The 23,420-nt window shown below is 37.8% G+C and overlaps 1 protein-coding gene across 1 annotated transcript in view; it reads right to left on the bottom strand.

Annotated features, from left to right (window-relative positions):
* Positions 1–22,203, bottom strand: part of ISA3 (isoamylase 3) — a 40,278-nt gene extending 18,075 nt beyond the window's left edge. The window contains exons 1-13 of the mRNA XM_077356608.1: positions 21,905–22,203; positions 18,702–18,756; positions 18,530–18,604; positions 10,257–10,414; positions 7,706–7,799; positions 5,939–6,175; positions 5,751–5,855; positions 4,882–4,986; positions 4,355–4,489; positions 4,149–4,235; positions 3,972–4,029; positions 2,438–2,501; positions 2,144–2,243 (exon numbers count right to left, since the gene is read on the bottom strand). Of these exons, the coding sequence (XP_077212723.1) occupies positions 2,144–2,243; positions 2,438–2,501; positions 3,972–4,029; positions 4,149–4,235; positions 4,355–4,489; positions 4,882–4,986; positions 5,751–5,855; positions 5,939–6,175; positions 7,706–7,799; positions 10,257–10,414; positions 18,530–18,604; positions 18,702–18,756; positions 21,905–22,191 (1,560 nt within the window). The 5' untranslated portion in view covers positions 22,192–22,203. The remainder of the gene's footprint in view (positions 1–2,143; positions 2,244–2,437; positions 2,502–3,971; positions 4,030–4,148; positions 4,236–4,354; positions 4,490–4,881; positions 4,987–5,750; positions 5,856–5,938; positions 6,176–7,705; positions 7,800–10,256; positions 10,415–18,529; positions 18,605–18,701; positions 18,757–21,904) is intronic.
* Between the last annotated feature and the right edge of the window lie 1,217 nt (positions 22,204–23,420).

Here is a 23,420-nt window from a genome sequence, read left to right as displayed (position 1 = left end):
CCTATCAACACACTTATAGATCCAAAATCCAAATCACAAGGCTGGGCATGATAGTGAGGGTAATTCAGTGGACCTGGAAGATATCAAAGACTAGTACGAGGCTTATTTATCTGTCACATACTGGTCCAGACATTGCGTAAGTTGTAAGTAGAGTGATTTGGTATATGTATGCTCCCTGATCCTCTCTTGGAAGCTATCTTACAGGATTTTGTGATACTTAAAATCCTTTTCCTGAAGCTGAGTTCAGAGTATGAGGTTTGTCATTTATAATGGTTAAAAATCACAGTTCAAGAGTTGTGCATTAATCAACAGGGCCCTATAAGACCTTACCTTGACAATAAGGAAGCCATCAACATCGCTTATAATCCAATACATTACGACATGACGAAGCATGTTGAGATTGACTACAATTTCATTTAGGAAAAGCGGAGTGTCAGTCTTATTTGCAACCCATTTGGGAGGACATGAGATCAACTTGCAGATATCTTGACCACAGGGGTCAACGGTAAAAGATTTCATACAATTTTGTGCAATTTGGGCATGTGTGATATGTCATGTACTAGCTGGATGGGGAGTGCTGACTATGTTCATTCCAATCTATTTAGTGAGGGGTATTTTTGTAGTTTCTCTTTTGATGTGAGTAAAATATGATACAAAGAGATGGAGAAAACACTAAGCTCTCTCTCTCTCTCCTTTTCTTCTTTCTTTCTTCACTTCATATCAAATCTCTTAATAAGCAAACCAACCATTAAAAACCCTGAAGTTTGCCATCTCCGTTTTTTTGTCCCATATATGTTAGCCAATTACTCATTCTCTTTTTCCAAAATAAAGTACATGAAAGAGAAGACAATAATTCCATGTCATCCCCGTACACGCTTCTGCAAATTTGATGTGCAAAAAAGCTTCGACAAATCATCCTAAAAACTATGTTTTAAAAGAATGAAGTCAAAATAATCAATATACCTCTACAAAAAAAATCAAGGAGAATGACGAAAAAATTTAAATAGTTGTCTTATCAGGAGAATTTCAGATAAGTAGAACAAATATCAAATAAACCACAAAAAGCAGCAACAAATTTGAGGCAACCGTTGAATTTAGACCCCTCTTTCTCATCACTAGTACGGTTGTCAGGAATCTTCTAGTTGAGAATATGGAGAACTACAACTTGCAAGTGCATTGCATTGCGGTCAGATTCTTATGGTAGCTCCCATCGGAAGATATGAAATCATCTTTTTTTTATAGGTATATGAAATCATATCTCTGCTAGCGTTGGAATGTTATATGATTGGTTGATGCATGGAATAATTGGGTGTTGATCAAATTGGGTTAAAATCTGTGCTAAGCCTCAAGAGCCAAGGTTGGAGAAGAGGGTAGTAAATATGATTTGCAAACAAATGAAGCCCAGAACGAAGGAAAGAACACCGAAAATTTCAACAAACTAAAATGCTCCAAAAAATCTTTTTAAGTGCCAAATAATCCAAAGTATCTACAAAATTCCAAGACAAGACCAACACAATATATGGACCAAAGGTAGAGGTGAAATTCACTGATATGACACAAATTGTAGAAACAGATATTCATTAAACCAAAAAATGTAAGAAAAAACAAAATATACAACAACCAGAGTAGGGAAAATTAGTTGACTGCTCCTTAATCTATTTGTTTTAGACCAAAACCAGTTGCAAAAAGCTACAATCTTTCTCCCATAAGGATAAGAAGTTAATCTGACACCTAACACGTCAGTAATTGCATGACAGATGTCTCTACACGATAGACCACTGACACATGGCCTAATCATCATAAAAAAATAATCCACATCCTATCATATATTATTGGAATAGAGTAGATCCATTGCAATTATGAACAACTAAAACAATGAAAATTTGGGGTTCAACACAGAAAATATTCATCAATCATGTCCAAGAATAAAGTACTAATTTTTTCAACTAAGAAACAGAAGAGAAAACAACTATGAATTAAATATATAAATGAACCCTAAAGATCTTAATCCTAACAAAGCAGAAGAGATGTACCAAAATAATGGTCAATGATAAGATAATTTTAACCGTTATGCATCATAGAGTTACACCATATAATCATTTAATTGGGTTATATAAATGTGACAACTAGCAAAAACAATCACCTTAACAAGTGGTGGTGCATTCAGTGGAGATCCATCAGTTCCTCGACATAGAATACTTGCAAGGTCAAAGCGAAATCCGTCCACATGATACTCCATAACCCTTGCATCGGTGACGATAAAACATAAAAAAATAGAATAACATAAAAAACATTGAGAACTAGAAGATAAAAGCATTCAAGCAACAATTGGTCCACTTAAGGGGCAACATCCTGAAGGATTGGACTAAACCAGCAAAATATAAACCCATTGATGGAAGATATGCTCCTAGAGTAGAATTAAAAGTATTGTACGTACCAGTGTCTCAAACTCTCGAGTATAAGTTCCATGACCACGGGATGGTTGCAGTTCAATGTGTTTCCTGGAAATCCAAAAAAATGCATTTGAGAACACTAAAAAGATCTATAACAAGGATTTCGATATACCTGAGGGTATAAGACAAGGCATAGTGTCACATGCTGACCTTTTTCAGTTATTCTTTGAGTATTCAAAAGCAAAATGATACAGAAAGATGAAATATGCACAATAATAACAGAAAGGGATTTAGAAGACAAGGCATAGTCTCACATGCTGACAAGTGATGACACTGGCTTGAAAGTTTTTTGGATGGGCCATGCAATCAGCATAGCAGCCGTTAAAGTCAGACATGATTGGCCAAAGAGGCTACAGAACTTTCCCACATTGGAAGATAGTAAGCCTAGTGAATCAAGTTAATGGTCCATTGTCAAGATATGAGGTGAAGCAACCCAAAACATCCTAAATGAAAATGAAATATTTGAGAGCTTAATAGTTGAAAAAACTCCATATTCACCATGAAAGGCGTAGGAGCCCCCTAATGAGAAGTAAGAACTTTGTAGAGTTGGTCAAAAAAAAATCCCTTGACTATGTACACAGAAATAATATACTAGTCCAAGTTAAAAAATGAAAAACACCTGATATATACAACAATTTGTTACAACATTGACATCATCAATTCTTCCCCAAGCACATAAATTATTGGGCTTTGTCTTGGATGTTTTCCTAGCAATGAATGTGATGGTGCGGCGTAGACAAAACAACTGTAGAGTTGAGATTGCACATCAAATTAGCAACCTAGTCAAAACAACTATAGAGTTGAGATTGCACATCAAAGTAGCAATCATCGGGCCTTCACAAGTAGGGGAAAAGGCTGTTAAGTTACCTGAGTCACCTATGAGAATGGCCATTTGCATGCAGACAAAAACAGAATCATCATGGAAGCTATACTATACAGGTAATCCCCAATCATAAACTAACATCACAGATGTCGCCACCTGGCTCACACGTTGGCTTTAAGCCTTAATCACTGAAGCAACTAATCTGACTCTACACGTCATCAAGTTAGACTCATCCCATCATGTTAGTCTCATCCCAAACAAATAGCCAAGGTAATCGACATTATGTAAGAAGCAAACCTGGCCTACTCTAGACATAAATCAATCATAACGAGCAAAGTACATCAAATCAATAAAAAAATTTCCCATGAAAAATGCATCAAACTAATAAATGAACTACATAATAATGCAAAATTTAAAATATCCACATCAAATGACTGAAAAACACACAGTCTAACATGAATTAGCAGGTGTCTTCCTATTTTGGTGTCTCCCTATTATCATAAACCTCAAAGGTGCAAGACACCTTTATAACTTGGCATTATCTCAATATGAGGAAAACAAAATAGCAAGAAAAATGATTATTTCCAGTATTAAAAATATATATAATGAAACAATTGAAAAGAAGAACATTGTAACTAAGCATTGCAAAAAATTTGTTCAGAAGAGAAAAATAGTCTGAGGACAAATAGAATTACCACAGCCTGAAAAATTCAGAAACTGAGTATTGTTGTTAAGATCCAGCATGTAGTATACCTATAAATGGAATAATACAAAAGATATCACAAGAGAGCTGAATTTGTTACGATTCATAAAAATTTAATTGCCAAAGCATAGCATCTAACCATCTCTGAACAGGAAACTATAGTAATCACCTTATTATCTATGCCCCGAAAAGAAGTAGTATAAGGATTATCATCATCTCCTTCATTAGTATGGTTGTATACCACATCCAAAATGACCTATAACAGAATTACTTTCTCATGAGAACACAAGAATAGCTATATCAGAAGACGAAAATGTCAATTAATGTAGATAGGTGTCAAATCCGTTACTAAAGTGACAGAGAGATATCTCAAACCTCAATTCCAGCATCGTGCAAGGCTTTCACCATTTGTTTGAACTCCAGAGAAGCAGCCAGAGGTCCACCCCCCGCGCTAGCATAGCGACTCATGGGAGCAAAAAAATTTATCGTAGAATAGCCCCATGTATTTAGCTTAGAAATCAAAATTTTTGAAAAAAAAAAAATCAGAAAGAGTACTGATTCCCAGAAAAGTGTCCTTCACAGAATTTAAGGGAAAACTGGTAAATGTATGCATACAAATAACTTTTAGCCCATTTCAAAACCAGTAAAATAAAGAGCATCCATTAAATGGCACAAGCAAAAGAAGCTTACACACTTTCACAGTGACATGACAATGAATAAGACAAAATGTCTACACAAATAAATTAAAGGGAAAGAAGATAGAATTGTTAACAGATTTTTTTTTTTTTAAAGTACAATCACTAAAGCATCAAATTCCGACCACAGGATGGAACTGTAAACCTGCAAAGCGAACATGTGGAGAAGTGTGGATTCGAAATGCATAAACGGGAAGACTCATTTACCATATGATCTCTTGAGTTTGGACGCCTCTGAAACTCGAACTCATCGAACTCAAAAACTGGCAACAATTCCACAGCATTGACACCAAGCTCCAACAGGTGTGGGATCTTAGAAAAGAAAAAATGTCAGATCTTTTTCAACAAAATAAAGTAGTTTAAGACACTTTCAATAGATACATCTAAGACCATATAAACAAGAAAACACTTCCATTTATTTACGCTAGAAATTAAGTTCGCCATTTATTCTATGCCATACAAATGCATCTTCTCTTCAACAAGTAATGGCTCAAGAACTGGTATAGAAATTAATTTGATGAAGATCATTACAAAATAACATCCTTATCATGGTTGTAAAAGGACTACAATAAACCAAGAACCTCATTACAAACCAACATCCTTATCATGGTTATGGGAGGACTACAATAAATCAAGAACAATCTTCAATTAAATACCACATTTCAAGGCTTACTTGATAATACAACCATATATTCAATTCAACCAAGTTAAAACCCAATATATATATATATATATATATATATGGAAATGATGTCAGCAGTAGCACAACCATGTTTTGATATTTTCATTAACCCATCTTGCCTTTTAGTATTTAAAGAGCTGTCAAAGGTTATTACAGTTCCCAAAATATCTCACAAAGCCAATTTAAAAAGAAAATACAAGCTAGGTTTGTGCAATAAAACATGGTTGTGCTGATATCATTTCCCTAACACACACACACACACACACACACACACACACACACATATTATGGTAAACAGTGGAAGTTTCATAAAGCTAGCCCCTTCATGGTACGTACACAAATAGCCATTTGTTACAATGATTGTTAGTTTGACGCTACAACAAAATTCACCAACCTTGTCAATGACACCAAGATAACTGCCACGTACACTCGGATCTAGCCCACTTGATTTATCAGCAGTAAAAGCGCGAACATTCATTTCGTATATAATAAGATCTTTCTGTAAAGAAACCAAAATAATAGAAAATGGACAGACTGAATAAAAGTAGAAATAGAAATAATTAAGCATCTTATCAGGTTTACCTCGGATATATTTGGAAGCTTATAATTAGCTCCCCAATCAAAAGGCAAGGTAGTAAAATCATATGTTCCAAGAAACTTAGACATCTTGTTGCTAGAGTCTCCAAAAACTTTGCGACCGTCAATTAGTTTTGCATAAGGATCTAGAAGGACAAGACTGCTGTCAAACCGATGCCCATGCTGCCAACCTTGAGGCCCATCAATACGGTAGCCGTAAAAAACACCACATCGAGGCAAATCCTACAGTTCACAATGATATCCTAAACCGCACTAAATAAAAAAGAAACAATAAATGCACAAGACAAAAGAACACATGTTACACTATGCTCAGCTAATATATATATATGGAGAACTGCAGTTTCGGAATATGAAGACATGTCAACCATGATGAAAGGGGGAAAGTTGACTAAAAAAACACAACAAAAGAGATTGAAAGCTAAAAATTAGCACAGTAACTAACTCTTCAAAGTAAAAACAAAAATGGGCTAAATTTCAGTTCCCGGTAAGTATAGGGTGAAACAAAAATGTAAGAACTACAGTGCCAGGAGTTGTTCCATGAATAATCAAAAGGGTTCTAAAATGAATCAAATCTGTTTTATTGTATCATTTAACTTCTAAGATGAACCCATAAATCCTTAGATTAGTATTTCTTTATTTCAATTTATTGCCATGACCTTCCTCACCTCTGTAATATTTATGTAAGCATTCCAGAGCCCAAGTGTTATGGCGAGAGATTGAAGTGCTTCTGGACTAGGAGTTATGAGTGGTGAAGAGCACAAAGGGCTTCATCAGGCAACAGAGCAAAACGGATTAATTTATCTCCAATAAGAACTGAGTAGCGTTATCCCCTAACAGAGAGAAAGGGACGATGCAATCAGAAATCTCTCCACTTCATTAATCAATTTTTTTTCTTTGAAACAGGCGCCATTGATCTACACGCAAGCACGCACATATAATATATATATATATATATATATATATATATATATATATATATATATAGAGAGAGAGAGAGAGAGATTAATGGAGGAAGGTTAATCACATTTGGGCTCCCCACCAATTCTCTCTACTTCTTCGTGAGACATTCTCCTCTTCCTCTTGTTTCACTCTTGCTTTCTATCATGGTATCAAAGCAAGAGATGAGATCTGACCATATTCAGTCCCATCATCATCTACAACAGAGCTGCAAGAGATCCCCTTTAATCCATTTCTACAACAGTCCCATTTTTTTACAGGTCTACATCACTCACATTTTCATTCTCTCATGAGACACCTATACCATCAATCTCGTTTCCTTTCTCCACGATCAGACCAATTCATCTGTATCAGACCCAGGAAAATAGTCAGATGGGCAACCTTGGGGTCCAGATCACAATGGTTGTATTGGACGGATCAAACTATCTTGAATGGTCACAATCTGCTGTTTATAGGGATAAGATCTAAACTAGAAGGCACTGATAGAAGAGTAAAGGAACCAAACGACAATGATTCATACTATGAGAGATGGAAATCCGAGAAACTCATGGTCATTTCATGGTTGTAACATTCCATGCAGCCTGAGATCAGTAGGGACTATTTGTTCATGCATACAGTGAAAGATGTGTGGGATACTATATGCAAGACATATTCCCACATGAATAATATTGCTAGAGTCAATCAGCCACATTAAGACATAGAAAGGGGGAGATATCCAAGAACAATTATTTGGGAGATATCCAAGCACAACAAGATAAATAAGGAATACTTATAAAAATGAAATACTGAGACTACCTCTACACCAATGTGCCATATGTCTCCTGTCTTGTTCATCTGAGGATCCAACTTGATCTCCACCATCGCAGTATCCAATTCTGGAATTTTTCCCCTAAGGAAACATATGACTAAGAGACAGAAGAATAATTTATAGTAATAAAATACAAGAAGTTATCCCAAGTTCAGATTTTATTTTATTTTTAAAAGATAAAAGGAATTTCCAGTTCCAACTATCAACAATATCATGTGAAAATATATTTGATATACATACCATTAGGAATTTAGGGTCCAGGTGAAAATAAGAGTGCATGTTTCTAATCATTGCTATTCAAAATAGCAATCGACATCCAACAAATACATGTCAGACAAAACTATCAAATGCAGAAGACATTAATCAAAGAAACTAATTGCCAAAACCTCTCCAAAGTTTCCAAGTTATAAATTATTTTAGCAGCCCTTGAATACAATAACGCCAATGCAGATGGAAAAAATAACCACTTTAATTTGTCTTAGAATAGTAAGATATACACAAACTCGGCAAGGGTTATCAGTCAGGCAAGAGGCAAGATTTATGAATTAGTCTTTTTCAAAAGATGAAGTACAAGCACTGGGCCTATGTCCCCTATTTGTAAGATGGTGAGGAGCTCAATCGATACCCAAGAATCTCTCGTTTTAACTTGTACTTTGTGGATGTTGTGCAGATGTCTTGTATTCAGAAAATAATTCATCACACTGGCAATCTAATGTGTGTGTCGTCAGCTCGCTGGGGTGCATGGGCTGAGCAGCCCTCCCGGGGTTTCTGAGACAGTACCCTAGAAAGAAAATGCAATTTTTTTAATTTCACTAGCGGTATGTCAGTAATTCTTAGTGTTGTGGCATCAATATATATAAGCCACATATTACGGTTACAGGCGATATAGTTTTCTAGAATTTCTTGGCTAAGATAAATGGTAGAAAGGAGAGTTTGTAACCGTAATATCAAAATAGTGAACCACTTCTTTTTCAACCTCTCAATCGGTCGTCCATTGACTTTGGCGCAATCAATATCTTGTTTTCCAAAAGCCTGATGTACGACCAACCTTGCCTCTAATCTACCAGGCAATATTAAATGCAGTAAACAATAAAGCAACCTGTTGCTCAATGCAGCTTTCAAGTAACGCTGATAACATACATGAGTTGTCATATGGAATGCACTAAGGCTGTGTTTGGATTGCCAGAATAAGAAATCAGAATGGCATCAGATTACGATTCATGTCCTGATTCCTCTGGAAAGGAATGGAAAATTAAAATAAAAAATGTAATTCAAAAAATTCCAATAAAAATTCCATTCAAACAGGCATGGCTTGGGGCGGGAAAAATATATCAACATTTTTTCCCAATTTAATTCTGCCCAACTGTCATTTTCGGCCCTTAATTCCATTCATTTTTTTAAAACAAATGCTAGAATCGGATGGAATCAGAATAGGAAGCCGAATCGAGGGCCTAATCCAAACGCACCCTCACAAGAAAGCATTTAAAGACACATTCTTCATTCGGAGACTAACTACACTCCATAAACAATAAACATAATACTTCAAGTGTTAATACCAAAGCAACCTTTGGTATGATAAATGCATTGAGATTAAACTCATGTTTAGGGGTATATTTTTGTCATGACATAGATTTTAGTTGTCATTTTTTGGGTTTGGGGAGAGAGAGAGAGGGGCATTGACATAGGATGGAGAAGATAGATTTAGGTTTTAGTTGTTTAGGGTAAAGAGGGAAAGTTAAGCCTACGTTTAGGTGTATATTTTTCATTCTAAATGAAAATGGAGACTTCCTTAGCCGGTATTTCCAGTTGCAACAGAACATATTGCTATCTCTTAAGAATAGCACTTTGAATTAAGAGTGAAAATCAAAAGGAGCAGGGACTATAAAGATCTCCTCATTTACGCTTGGAATTGGAGACTAAGAATGGATGAAAAACAAGTCATGAAGTGTAAGCATGTCCTTGTGTCCTTGTGTGGGATACGTTGCATCTCGAGCAAGAACATCCAAACAAATTATTTATATTAAATCTCCCATGGCCATGTCACAATTTACAATAATTAAAAGAAACCTATGCGTCAATAGCACTTTGAATTAAGATTGAAAATCAAAAGAAGCAGACATTATAAAGATCTCGGCATTTAAGCTTGGAATTTGAGACTAAGAATGGATGAAATCTTTGTGCGGGATGCGTTGAATCTTGAGCAAGAACATCCTAAAACATCATTTATATTAAATCTCCAACGTTATAATTTATAATAATTAAAAGAATCCTATATGTCACAAGAAAACAATAACAGTTCCACACAGCATCTTGTTCTTAAATCAAAGCATTTTTAATTACATGTACTAATATAAATCTCAGGTTGAACATCAGCATGCTTTAACAAACAGATAATTGGGCACTCATACACATGGAAAAGGCTTCCACAAAATAATTGAAGATATAACATTGTGAAAATAGTGAGACTTGGCAACAATATATGACTTTCCCACTGACACAAGAATTACACATTTGCTATATAAACAAGAGAACAGTCACCTTTCTGGAACTGACAAACAAAGTGTGACTGAGGATGCATGTCGTGAGAATATTGCAAAGTTGATCCCCTTTTCCATCTCCGAAGCTCCAAGTGGAAAAGATTGGCCAGGAGAGACTTTAAAAAATGGACTGATCTCAGACATTTGAGCAGTCTCTTCCTAATGTCATAAAAATGTAACATTGAATCATAGAATGTGTTAATGATCAACATTTTATATCAGATTGACTATTTATTGTATGCTCAAATTATGTTTTCATTCAATTTAGAAACTGTAAAAATGAGATTTCAGCATAAGACTTTGAAAAAAAAACAATAGTTGGTGTCCCATCAAACTAAGAAAACCAGTAGGGCATATTGAATAGCAGCAATAAGAATAAATTCTCACAAAAAGCATTCGCTACACTTACTAGAATGTTTAATCATCAGTATGGATGATTTAGTACTTCTGTTTACCATATATGCATTAGACTCTGTTACTTTATCATTTGAAGGTCCTTCATACCAATATATAGATAAACATAAATTCACTTATCTAAAGGAATTACAATCATTTGTCTTATATTATAATGTCTAGAATTAGAATGAGACAAACTTATTAGAGGTTCCATGTTTCTGCTAATGGTAGCAAAGCTACATCAGACAAAGATCCTAGATCATTTTGTATGTTGTGACCCTACAAATTGTGAGGACACCACTCTGCCCACACACATTTTTATTTCCCTCGTAATTTTTCCTCCTTTCACCAATTCCAATATCATTGTCTGTCTCTTTTTTTTCCATCATGATTTTTTCTTCTTTTTTTAATAGTGAAAATTTTATTAAAGGATAGCATTAAAAGGAGAACATTAAAAGCGAAACATTCCCATTGTAAATACACTCTCAAGGGGGAATGTGATCGAGTAACACCATCGCCTCTCTATCAACACCCGCGAATGAGCAAGTAAATCCGCACCTTAATTGGCCAATCGCCAAATGAGTTGGGTCTCAATATCGTGACCCTCCAGCATGGCCAAAATCTACTCTATACCATCTGCAAATCTCCAAGAGTAGCTAATCCATTCTCTCAACCATTTAACCATATTGAGGGAATCTCCCACAATGATAATATAATCTAATTGAGACAAATCAGAATTAAAATCACATTATGAAGCGTCTGAAGTTGTGCCTCATTAGATTCCTCCCCTATAGGGTCCCAAAGAGTCCATAGCACCTCTCTATCTGCATTCCACATCAGCCCCCCAATGCTAGCCAGGCACGGGTTGTCAATGCTCAAGTCATCAAAAGTTTCTCCCTCTTTGAAGGTACTAGTCATCCTGATCCACTTCCAAGACATTGGAATGAGGTCACAGCAAGATTACTAACTGTAGGAGAGATCAATGTCCATTGAAAAACTATAGAGAAAATTTTCCTCTGAATATTATGGACAACTTTTGATACATCTTTAAAGACTCGTGTTCCTTTTCTTCCAGACAAGCCAAAGAGTGCAGCAAGGTACTTCACAAAGTGCTATCGCTAAGAGGTCATGGGGCGCAAACTCATGACTCAAAATGATCAACAATATGACCAGGGAGAAACGAACTGATTCCAAGGAAACCAAAGATAAAGTACCAAAGATCGTGCGTAAAACGGGAATGGAGCATTGATGATCTACATAATCAACATCAACGAGGCATAATGCATAATTATTAACAATGATCTTCAGTCTATGTCGGAGGTAATCAACATCGACGAGAAAGTTTCTTTGAAGCTGCTCATTTCTATTTATCACTAACACTGGACAAAGGAATACGGACATGAAGTATAGTAGAAGATTGACCAGAACTGGATTGATTAAAGTGATTCTACCACCTAAAGCCAACAAACCTTTTTCCTCGGAAGAGTCTCCTTTCCATACGCTCAATTGTCGGATCCCAAAGGATTTTCGCTAGTCTGCCAAACAATAGAGGAATGCCTGCGTATAGTTAGAGATGGTTCCCATCTAGCACCCTAAAATATTGGCATCTGCACCCAACCCCCAAGACCACGGATTTAACAAGTTTAACTGTTGACCGGACATCGCTTCAAAGCATCTAACTGCGAGTTTAAGAACTTTAGCCTTGCATAAGTCAGGGCTGCTGAAAAGTAAGGTAGCATTTGCGTATTAGATGTGGGATATTTCTAATCTTCAGGTGACCCATATAGAAACCTTCAATTAAAATTCTAGATCAAGCCCCATCCATCATTTTGCTAAGAGCTTCCACCATGAGTGAATAGGAAAGGAGGCAACCGGTCTCTTTGTCGAAGATCCCTAGATGTTTTGAAGAAACCTTTTAGATGATCCATTTACCAAAATCGAGCACCACATTGACAATAAGAAAACACGTCTCTATTTCATATCACTTGAAGACTATGAAAGCACATCCAAGGTGTGAACATTAGAACTAACTATCCAAATTTTGTATCATTTTCAAGACCAAAAGAAGCCAAGCCCTATAAATTGATTAAAACTTTAAAAAAAAAAAAAAAACTCTTGTACGGTCCCAGAAGCTATGATTTGTGGACATGGACACGAGTATCGCGTGTCGACACTGACAAGGAGTGTCGGACACGGCAAACCCCCAAATTTTAGAAACGAGGACACATCTAATATAGAAAGAATATCTAATCATAATTTGTCAATATGGATTCGTGTGTCAAGTTTCGACACGGATATGACGTGGCAACTTCTAAAAATCTATAAATGATAACAAGTACATACACATAAAATTATTAAATTTTACACAAATACGTGTCCACACACGCACATTAACTCTAACACTACAAGCAATACATTTAGAAGTGTCCAAGGAAGTGTAACCACGTGTGGACATGCGTGTCGTGTCAGACACGGCAGGACACGTGAATCAGCAATAAATTAAAAGTGTCAATCATGAAATACAAGATATTGCTCAAATTTGGTTATATGTTCTTTCATGTTGTTGGTTTTTTACTCTGTTTACCGGTTTGATGTTTCAGTTTAAAATCTTTTGTTTTTATTAAACTAACACCATGTTTAGTACAAGATTGCTTCACACCTCGCAAGGTTCTTCGGGAGCTCAAGGGTAATCAGCCGCGGGGGGCACCGAGCAAAAATCCAATTCCAAACTCCCACTTCTAATTTGTTGTCGACACCCTTACTTTCTTACAGGAGAGCACGGAGTGCTCAACAATTTGAATCAAATTTTCATATGGTTTGAAATGGCTTCTGGGTTGGAGATCAATTTTTCAAAAAGTCTCCTAGTAGGGCAAAACGTAGAAAAGGAATTGATAGCTCAATATGCAAACTTTCTTGGCTGTAGGAGCGAGGACTTGCCACTAACGTACCTTGGTCTGCCGCTGGGTCATGGAATTCCTAAAGCCTCCTTATTGAGAAAAAATCAGCTACATGGAAAGGGCAATATCTATCACTACGGGTAGAATCACCCTAATTAGCCATGGCAAACATACCAGTTTACTACTTTTGCTCTATAAAGTCCCCTCTAAAGTAGCCAAGCGCATAGAGATGTTGCAAAGCCAGAGAGATTTCTTATGTGAAGGAAGGGAGGACAAAAGCAGGCTAAAACATCTCATGAGATGTGTTGGGCGTAAAATCGATCGACTCGTGGGACAGAGACACGTGGCAAAGGGTCCACAGAAGGCCAAAGCCCGCCCAGCCATCTCGCGGCTTGGGCCGAGTACCGCCAACCACTCCGCTTAACAAAATCCAGAGTTACGAGGCCCCAACCGAGAGGGAGCCCTCGGAGCCGAGTCCCGTGGATGAGTGCCGCCATGTAGCAACACCACTACCTTGGCCGAGAGGAGAGCCCCCGGCCGGCCGACACCGGAAAAGCTCACAACCGAGTGCCACCATGTGGCATGGCGCAAGGACAGCAAGAGCCGAGACCCCCGGGTGATTCCCGGCCAAGTAGGAGTCCTTGGTGGAGGTAGGAACCTGTCTCCATCATCTACCAGACCACTGGCACATGCCATCGCCTGAAAGCACGCCGGTTCCCATCGCCTGCTAGCAACATACGCTGCCCCCTAGTCGTACCAAGTTCAATTACCCATCATCCTATTGGCCTGCCAGTCCTTGCAGGTCGCACAGCGTGCCTCCATGTCGCATAAAGTCCCATCATCTATTACCTCATTGGCATGTCAGGCCCAGCCAATCGTAGAGAAGCGCCTCCATGTTGCATGATGTCCAATCACCTGCCATTCTATTGGCTAGTCAGCTCTGGCCGACCGTACAACGCCATCCCCGGAGCCCGTACAAGCGATCACACCGTGCCATGTTGGTGTTACGTCAAAAGGGAACCCTCCACTCCACTCATTATGTTGCCTATATCTGACGAGTGTTGAAGGGTTCCCTTCCCACTCCGGGTGTCCCTAACCTTTTGTCTGTGACCTGGTCACAGACCCGGACCACCATTCTTATGCGTAAGCTAGACCAAAAACCAGAGATGTTCATACACTCGACCAGATTTGAGCACCAACAAGATGGAAAAGGTATGCAGGTTGAAACATCAAGGAAGGATGGCCATCAGTCAAATCAAGTTGAGAAACATCTCCTTCCTAGGAAAATGGCTATGGCGGTATGGTGAGGAACAAGAGGCCCTATGGCATCATAACAACTGCGGCAAATACGGGCAAGGTGGGTGGATTAGGATTGCAGGATCCCTGGTGCGGGCAAAGGCTCAGGTGCATGGGAATCTAACTGTGGCTCCAGAAGTTTCTTCGATCCCTATATTATTGCTAGTGGGAAGAGAGGAATTCACTTGTCTCTGATCAGATCTCTGATTGGAGGACTCTGCTCTTAGCATTGTTTTCCCATACCTATATCAATTAGCGGTCAACAAATAAGGTCGTGTTTGAGAGTATATGGATAGAACAAAGGATGGGAGAGGGATAGACTGGATAATCAGACTCGGGAGGGATCTTAAGGATCAGGAAATCATTAGTTTCACCCAAATTTTATCTCTTCTGGAGTCCTAGTATTGCTCTCCGGCATGTCAGGATCGTAGGATTTGGACCCGAGACACCTCGGGTAGATTCTAGATCTTTTCCGCATGTTGGTGTGCGGAGACGACCAGGAGTTCAAATATTCCATCATTTAGCATTCGTCAATCCCACCCCACGTGGTGCGGCCTTTGCTTGGATAGTAGCTCATAGAAGGATAAACACATGTGATCATCTTAAGAAGCGTAATTTGTACGTAGTTAGCAGGTGTATTCTATGTAAGGTTGCAGACGAATCTTTGAACCATGTTCTCTTTGTCTTTGCGGTGGGCCATTATTAGGAGTTTTGGTTTTTCTTGGGTCTTTAACAGATCCATCTAAAGAACCCTGCTATTTTGGGCTAGTAGCCGCTTCAGCTAATTAGGTCGTTCACTCTGGGGTAGTGTTTAAAAACTCGTTGACTCGACTCAGAACTCGTCCAAGTTGACTCCCTTTTACCTTGGCCGCGTTCCGTGGTGCACCACATCCGCATCCCGCGTTTTGCCCTACAGAGTCAATAAAAACTCCTTTGACTCTCCCGAGTTATGACCGCGTCAACAACATCAACCACGTTCTTGGCCGCGTCTACGCCGATTCAACAAGGATTTTTCTTGGCCGTGTTCCGCATCATATCTGCATTTTTAAACACTAATGGAGCATGGTAGCTTTTGCTATTATGTGGCATATTGGGCTAGAGAGAGAACGGGGGAATCTTTGAAGACAAGGAAAAGAACTTTGCTAGGATCATATCAGAGATCAAGATTGATCTCATAGCTTGGGGAAAATCAGCCGGCCTCTTGGCATCATACTTAGTGGCCAATATTTTGAAAAACTGGGATGCGATCATTTGGAACAAAAGAGTAAAAAATTGCCATACACTGTCTTCAAAGCTGCCCATTTCTGGCTGGTATAAGCTCAATTTTGATGGCAGCGCTAAAGGTAAACTGGATCTAGCAGGAATTGTAAGACTCATTCCTGACATCTAGGAAGCACGGGTACTCTCCCGGGGCTCCCGCACCCGACACGTATGGGGTGCGGGTACGCCCCGGGTACATCCGGGTACGCCCCGGGTACGTCCGGGGTACGTACCCCATTTTTAAAAAAAAGAAAGAAATAGTTTTGGTGGTTGGGTGCGCATCACGCGTACCCGACACGTTCTGCTTCTTGTTGCTGCTTCTCTTTCCTCTCCTGTACTTCTCTCTACTTTCCTGTACTCGATATTTACATGTAAACCATTTAAGTACCATTTACTTACGATTTACATGTAAATAACGGAATACCCCCCTTTTGGATTTATTAAAAATAGTTTCAACACCCAAATCTAAAAGGAAAAAAAGTCAACTCTCCAGTTCTAGTACAAAATTCAAAGATAAAGGGTCGGGTCAAAATTTTAACTTTCTTAACTTCCAAACGGTGGGGTATTTTTCAAATTTTAAAAATTCATAAAATCTATCGTGTCCAAACATTATTAAATCCCAAAAGTCCGATAAAAAAAATCTCATAATTTGGTCTCTAAATATTATTCATCTTGTCAGGCACTGGTCAACACACTGGTCAACACACTGGTGACAGACTTTTTTTTCTAATGAATGATGTATTGATGCCTCATGTTCTGAAATATGGAACTTAATCACTTATGAAATGAAGAGTAATATTAGAATTTTCCATTTTGGTGATGTTATTATTATTTGATTGCTCTACAATTATTTTTTTTAATTTTTATAAATATATAATAAAATATTAAAATATATTATTATATTCGGCGTACCTGAACGTACCCGCACCCAGTTTTTTTGGCAAATCACGTACCCACGTACCCGTGTCGTGTCGTACCCACACCCTGTACCCGTACCCGTGCTTCATAGCCTGACATTGAGGGTAATATCATATTTTCATATTCAGGCCCGGCTGGGGTATGCGAGCCCAACGAGGCGGAAGCGAAAGCGTTATTGCACAGACTAAAATGGTATTTCACTCATCGACTCGACCCATTGATAGTGGAGGAAGACTCTTCCAATGCCATCACTACGGCAAGTGGAAAAAGCTTCGGGTCCTTAGAAACTCGCTATCATCATTTCGGAAATTTGGGACTGTTGCTTGATCATTCGCCCGAGTTTTCACATATTTACAGGTCCACTAACGATAAGGCGGGCGAGCTAGCAAAGGCCGAAGTGGGCACCCACTGAGTGGAGGAGACTCGTTTCATTGTTCTCTTACGCATGAGGCCGCTGATTAGAGTGTCTTTATATCGTTTAAAGTCCCAGATATGATTCTCATTTTGCAATGGGGAGGCAACTTGTCCCCTTCATCAATTTTTTTTTTAACCCAGAATTTATCTAGGAACCTGGGGCGGCACATGAAATTTTATTGATAGAACTTGTCCCCTTCATCCATCTGTATGGTTGTTTATAATCAATAAAGTCACCTATTTAAAATTAAAAAAAAAAAAAAAAAAACTTGTACAAGAACTTGTATAGAGAAGGATTTTCCACAAGCCACACAAGTTGGGCCAGCATAAGGTAAGCTAACTTGACCAACAATGAAGGTACCATTTCAACAGTGTGGAGGATTTCCAATGTTTCGGCTACTTAATCATACAGAACTCACAAGCTGAGAGAGATAAAACATTAGACATTAGGCAGAATATGTGAATAAAATACGTGCAGGCAGACTTGCGAGGATTAGGATGACTGGAATATTTTAGAGCCAATAATCAAAGACCTTAGTTTGTTACCTTCTATATAATATTTATTAGATTAGATTGTCCCAACTTTCACAGAAGGATATGTAATTCATACTGCAAAAAGTGACATCAATTTGTATTGCTATCATTCTTTTCAGATTAATGATAATTACAAAAAGAAACATCTGTCAAACTGGTTACCACTTCTGGTTGACCTGATTTTCCAATCATAAGAAGTGAACCTAAAGGTATAGTTCCAAATTTTAGCATCACTTCATATGATATTACTGCAAGCATGTGGGATGAACTAAGATAGAACACAATACATATTTTGCAAATTTAAAATTGGTTATTGCTATTCATACTGCAAAAAGTGACATCAATTTGTATTGCTATCATTCTTTTCAGATTAATGATAATTACAAAAAGAAACATCTGTCAAACTGGTTACCACTTCTGGTTGACCTGATTTTCCAATCATAAGAAGTGAACCTAAAGGTATAGTTCCAAATTTTAGCATCACTTCATATGATATTACTGCAAGCATGTGGGATGAACTAAGATAGAACACAATACATATTTTGCAAATTTAAAATACCTCGAGCACGCTTTCTTGGGCACGGCCGCCATAAACATTTGTAGCTTTACACTTGACGTGATCACTCTCTCGAACCTGCACCATTATCGGTTCTTTGATTAAATAGGAAAAGAAAACAATAAAATAAAAAGAAATCTCAAATGAATTCCTCTGAAAAGAATATGACTCATGCCTTACTGATACATCGTTGTCTGTTGGTGGCAACTGCAGTTTTACTTGATCTCATTCTGTATAGCAAGTTGAAAAAGTTTAGAAATCAACCAAATCCATCACCCAATAATGCATTTACAGTAAAACCGTACCGAAAACAATGTGGAAACAAGAAACATGTATAAATACTCATAAAAATTATGACCCCCATCTCCGAAACAAGCAAATCGGCCTCTATTATCTTCTGGGTGAACATGGAATTATAGATAAAAGATGCCCAGGCCTATAAAACTCTTCAGTTGGATTAGCAAACCTCCAAGGATAATGTGCGCTGTCGCTGAGCCACCAATAACATTAAGGGAATCTCCTTCTATTAGAACTGCCCTAAAAGAAATAAATCAGAAAGCTTGGCACTTCATAGAAGATCCGAGACGTATGCCTCACTAGAGTCTTAAATTCCGACTAGCCCAAGTACACCATCATAAGTTTCCCCATATGACCTTTGACAACCCCACCTACTCTTGTTGGAGAGGGATTACACAAAGAACACCTGATAATGTTTAGGTTGATGTGCCCCCACTCTGCAGAATGACCCACCTTTCTCTAATCTTCCCTCAATCTCCTCTACTAACTACGACCTCTCCAAAGAACATGAATCTCATTTTCTTTGATTCCCTTGAACTCCGCTCAGATATGCACCCATGAGATAAAATGGATTTTTATTCTATAAGATGTTCCCAAACTTTGCCTTATGGATGAAGTTATTTCATTCTTTGCAAATTGACATATGACAAGACACCGAGAAAGTCTCCATAAGATGCAATTCCTAATCACAGAAAGTAGGATAGACCACATTTCCAGCATCAAACCTAGTTTGATTGTTGAAAATGAAAGAGAGAAGAGAGAAAAAACCACATGAAACCCTAAGTCAAGCTCACAACAAAATCAGAGTGAGTTCAAGTCACCCTCATGACTTGCCTCTTCTCCTATCCATCACTCATATTTTAAATTTTGGCCGAAATCCGAAATTTCAGCCGAAACGAGGTAGGAGCAACAAGATCAACAATCAGAAGATGAAAAATAAAACAGCACCCTAGATGGTGCAAGGAGACCTAACCTACCAGAGAAAGCTCAACATATATCTCCACCTAATTCATGACCTAACATAAAAGATGCACCTACTCACCATGTCCATATCCTTCTATCCAATGTTTTGAAAATCGGAATCGAATCGTAAATCGTAATCAGGGTCGAATCGTATCGGATTGTAAATCGTAAGATTCATTCAAAAATATAAAAAAATATGTATAATAAAAAATTATAAATAAATTAAAGAATAAAAATAGCCAATTATTCATTTTTCATCCAAATTCATTAATTCAAACAGAAACTACCATGATTAGCATTCAATATCGTAATACGAATTGTTTGCTGACAAACTTGACACATACTAATCATCTAATTCTCATCCAAACCATGCATCTTGGTTAATAATCTTTAAAAAAAGACAAGATCATATCAATTCTCAAAGTCTCAAACATCAAATGACAAATATCAATCATAAAAGACGGGAATCGATGTTGTCCTTAATATGGTAGTCTCCCATCTCGACTCCCACCTCGATGTGAGTAATGCCCTCAACAAATGCTTTGTGCTCGACTGGTTCGATTTGTTCGAAGTCCTACTCCTCCTCTATCTTCTTCCTTCTAAAGAGGGGGATTTCAAAGGCTTATTGTAATGTAGAAAGGAAATAAGGTATTTTGAAAGAAAGACATATTTTCTTTTATAAAAAACTTAATTTGGATAAATCGCATAAATCGTATGAATCGTACAATTTATGATCGAATCGTAAGATTCATACAAATTAAGATTCAATCATGGGATTCAAATCGTTTGCCTAAGAAACGTAAATCGAACCGTAAATCGTAAGATTTTCAAAACAATGCTTCTAACAACTCAGCAAAAAGAAACATGACTCCTTGAATCAGCCCAACATATTCAACAACCTTCTGGCCATAAGAAACAGTCTAGCCAGATTGGTTTTTTTTTTCTTTTTTTTTTTTAATTACTAATCTATGATGAGTCTAGCCAGATTGTTATGAGTCCTCATTAATAAACAATGTAGAAGAAGCACCCACATGAGAAAGATCAACAACCTCAGTATGCTCGATAATTGCAAATAATCTCCCTCTCGAGTCTAACATAAAATATATTATTCCTCAAAACCCATGTCACATCCTGAAGAAAAGATTCCACTCTCTCCCTCTCCCTCAGACCCTCCCCCTCATGTGCTTAGTTTCAACACCTTGAACATTGAACCAATCTCGACAATGCTCACACTAGCACTTTCTTATCACATCATAGTCCAGTACACTACAGATCATGCTGTTGCATATATCTCTGTCTGAGAACTCGAAGACAAAGCACTGCACACATGTACACGATGAGGAAGACACCAAACGATAGAAACATACTTTTTGAAATGGGGAAAATTTAATTTAACATTCAATAAAAATTTGATGCTCTTCAATTTTCTCCAGTTTTTTCTCACATGTATTGATTTAAATTTTAAAATACACAAAATGGAAGAAGAAACTTTCAGTAATTCTGCAACTACTTTTGCAACTCCTACCAAAACAACAAAATCCCCACACTAGTGCAAAAATGGTAACAAACTTCCTCCTCCATGGAAATTTTAAAAGCACATATTTAACAACAGTCTAGAAAACTTTACTTTGCATTTAATAAGATTCGATGCACTTAAAATTTCTGCAGATTTTTCTCACAGATCTTGATTTAAATTTCAAATACACAGAACGGAATCAGAGCTTCAGTAATTCTGCAACTAACATTCCAACTCTCACTACAACAACAACAAAACTTCCATACACAAAAACGAAATGAAACACCACAATCAAGATCAACGAACTCAACAAGCTCAACAATATTACTACAGAAATGAAAAGATTCCACTGACTTTACAACATCGAACGATTTCCAGATCAAGATCAACGAACTCAATAATATTACTATAGAAATTAAAAGACTCAACTGAATTTACAACGGAAGATCTCTAATTGTACGGAAAAGAAGGGAGATCTTGAGTGTTAGAATGTATTAGATCCGATCTAGAAAGATCTGACCATTGGATCGTTATAGTGGTAGATTAAGAAGTTATTTTCGTTATGTACTTCGAATTTCTAACACAGAGGAGTAAGAACTTACCCCATGACAAAGAGATTGATCGCGTCGCGAGTGAGAGAAGTTGAAACAGATGAGTTGAAGAGAGAAATTTTAGCGTTTAAATCAAAGAAATGCGAGTGGAGGAACATTGCTTTAGCATCCATGAAAGAGAATCTCCAGAGCAAAAGCCAGAGAACGAATCTCAATTTTACAGAGAGAGAGAGAAGAAAAGGGAAGAGAATCAGGTGAAAGGGCCTTTTACTTGATTCACCGTCTTTTCTAAGATTTCTCAGGTCCCAAGACCGGACTCTCGGCTCGCGCCTTTTCATTTCACGTGAACAGAAATGGCTATGTCTTTATTATATCGACACGTGTACTTTGGCTTTCTTTGATTTTTGTATCACTTCTCTAGAATTCTATCTTTCTTACGATTTCGTCTTGATGTATGAGATGAGATCGTCCGTTGATCACCCAGCGTACACGTGCAAATGGAGATCTCATTCACAAGATGAGACCTGCAAAAAATCAAGGGCTAAAATATTTTGAAGGATGCCCTTTCATTAAGCTGAATTGCAAAAGGCACCGCCCTTGATATTTGATCCAGCAACCAGGGGCGGAGCCAGGAATTTGCACTGGGGAGGGGACTAATTTACACTAGCCTGCATTGGGGGGGGGGGGGGGGGGGGGGCCATGGCCACTAAAGTAGCTAAGAATGCATGTACTACCTTTGACCATAAAAGGGGCTTTGCAAGTAATTGAGGGGTCCATTGCCCCCCTCAAGCTATATGTGCCTGCCTCCGCCCCTGCCAACAACAGAACAATTTTTTAAGATGCTGCTGTTGAATCAAATACCAACGGCCGCATGCTCGTCTTACCATGCCCGCTCGGGCACCATATAATTTCTCCATTAAACTTGATCCAATACCAAAACAATCGCTCTAAAAATATATTTCCTAAATTAACCTAGCATAGAGATCCATAGTTTTAAGTATCTTATACAGTGGGAATGTTTTTTAGGATTGTAAAGAGTTTGGCCACTTCAAGCACAATAGCCTGGAGCATGATGAAAGTTTTGGTAGCACTGTGATAGCAGTGGTGGAGGATCTGAATAATTTTGTTAGAGAAGTTCTCAGTCTCCAATGTAATAATATTTTTCTTCATAGTGAGTGAATTTTGAAATATGATTGTTCTGTTCATGTGCATTCTAAGAATGAATATTTTGATAAGTTCTAAGAGATATGGCCGGTGCATTGTCCTTAAGTGACAAGACTACTTATGACGCCACGGGTATTGAGTAGGAAGAAATTATACGGTGAATGCGCATGTAGATCGGTGTATGGTATATGGTATATGGTATATCATGGCATATTGGACTCCATGGCTGACAAGTACCATCCATGGCTGACAAGAACCAAGCTGCAGAAAGAGCCATGAAAATCACATATAACTATACAGCCTTGTTCAATTGAGAAAAGTGCCATGGTTTGAATCATCTGATGAAGAATACACTATTAACAGTATTTGTATGCAGGGTTGATAAGAACAGGGTGCACTGAGT

Source organism: Tasmannia lanceolata, unplaced genomic scaffold, assembly GCF_043159265.1.
Source record: "Tasmannia lanceolata isolate RefF3 unplaced genomic scaffold, GAP_Taslan_0.1 ptg000016l, whole genome shotgun sequence".
Taxonomy (NCBI): domain Eukaryota; kingdom Viridiplantae; phylum Streptophyta; class Magnoliopsida; order Canellales; family Winteraceae; genus Tasmannia; species Tasmannia lanceolata.
This window is presented reverse-complemented; position numbering and strand designations above follow the sequence as displayed.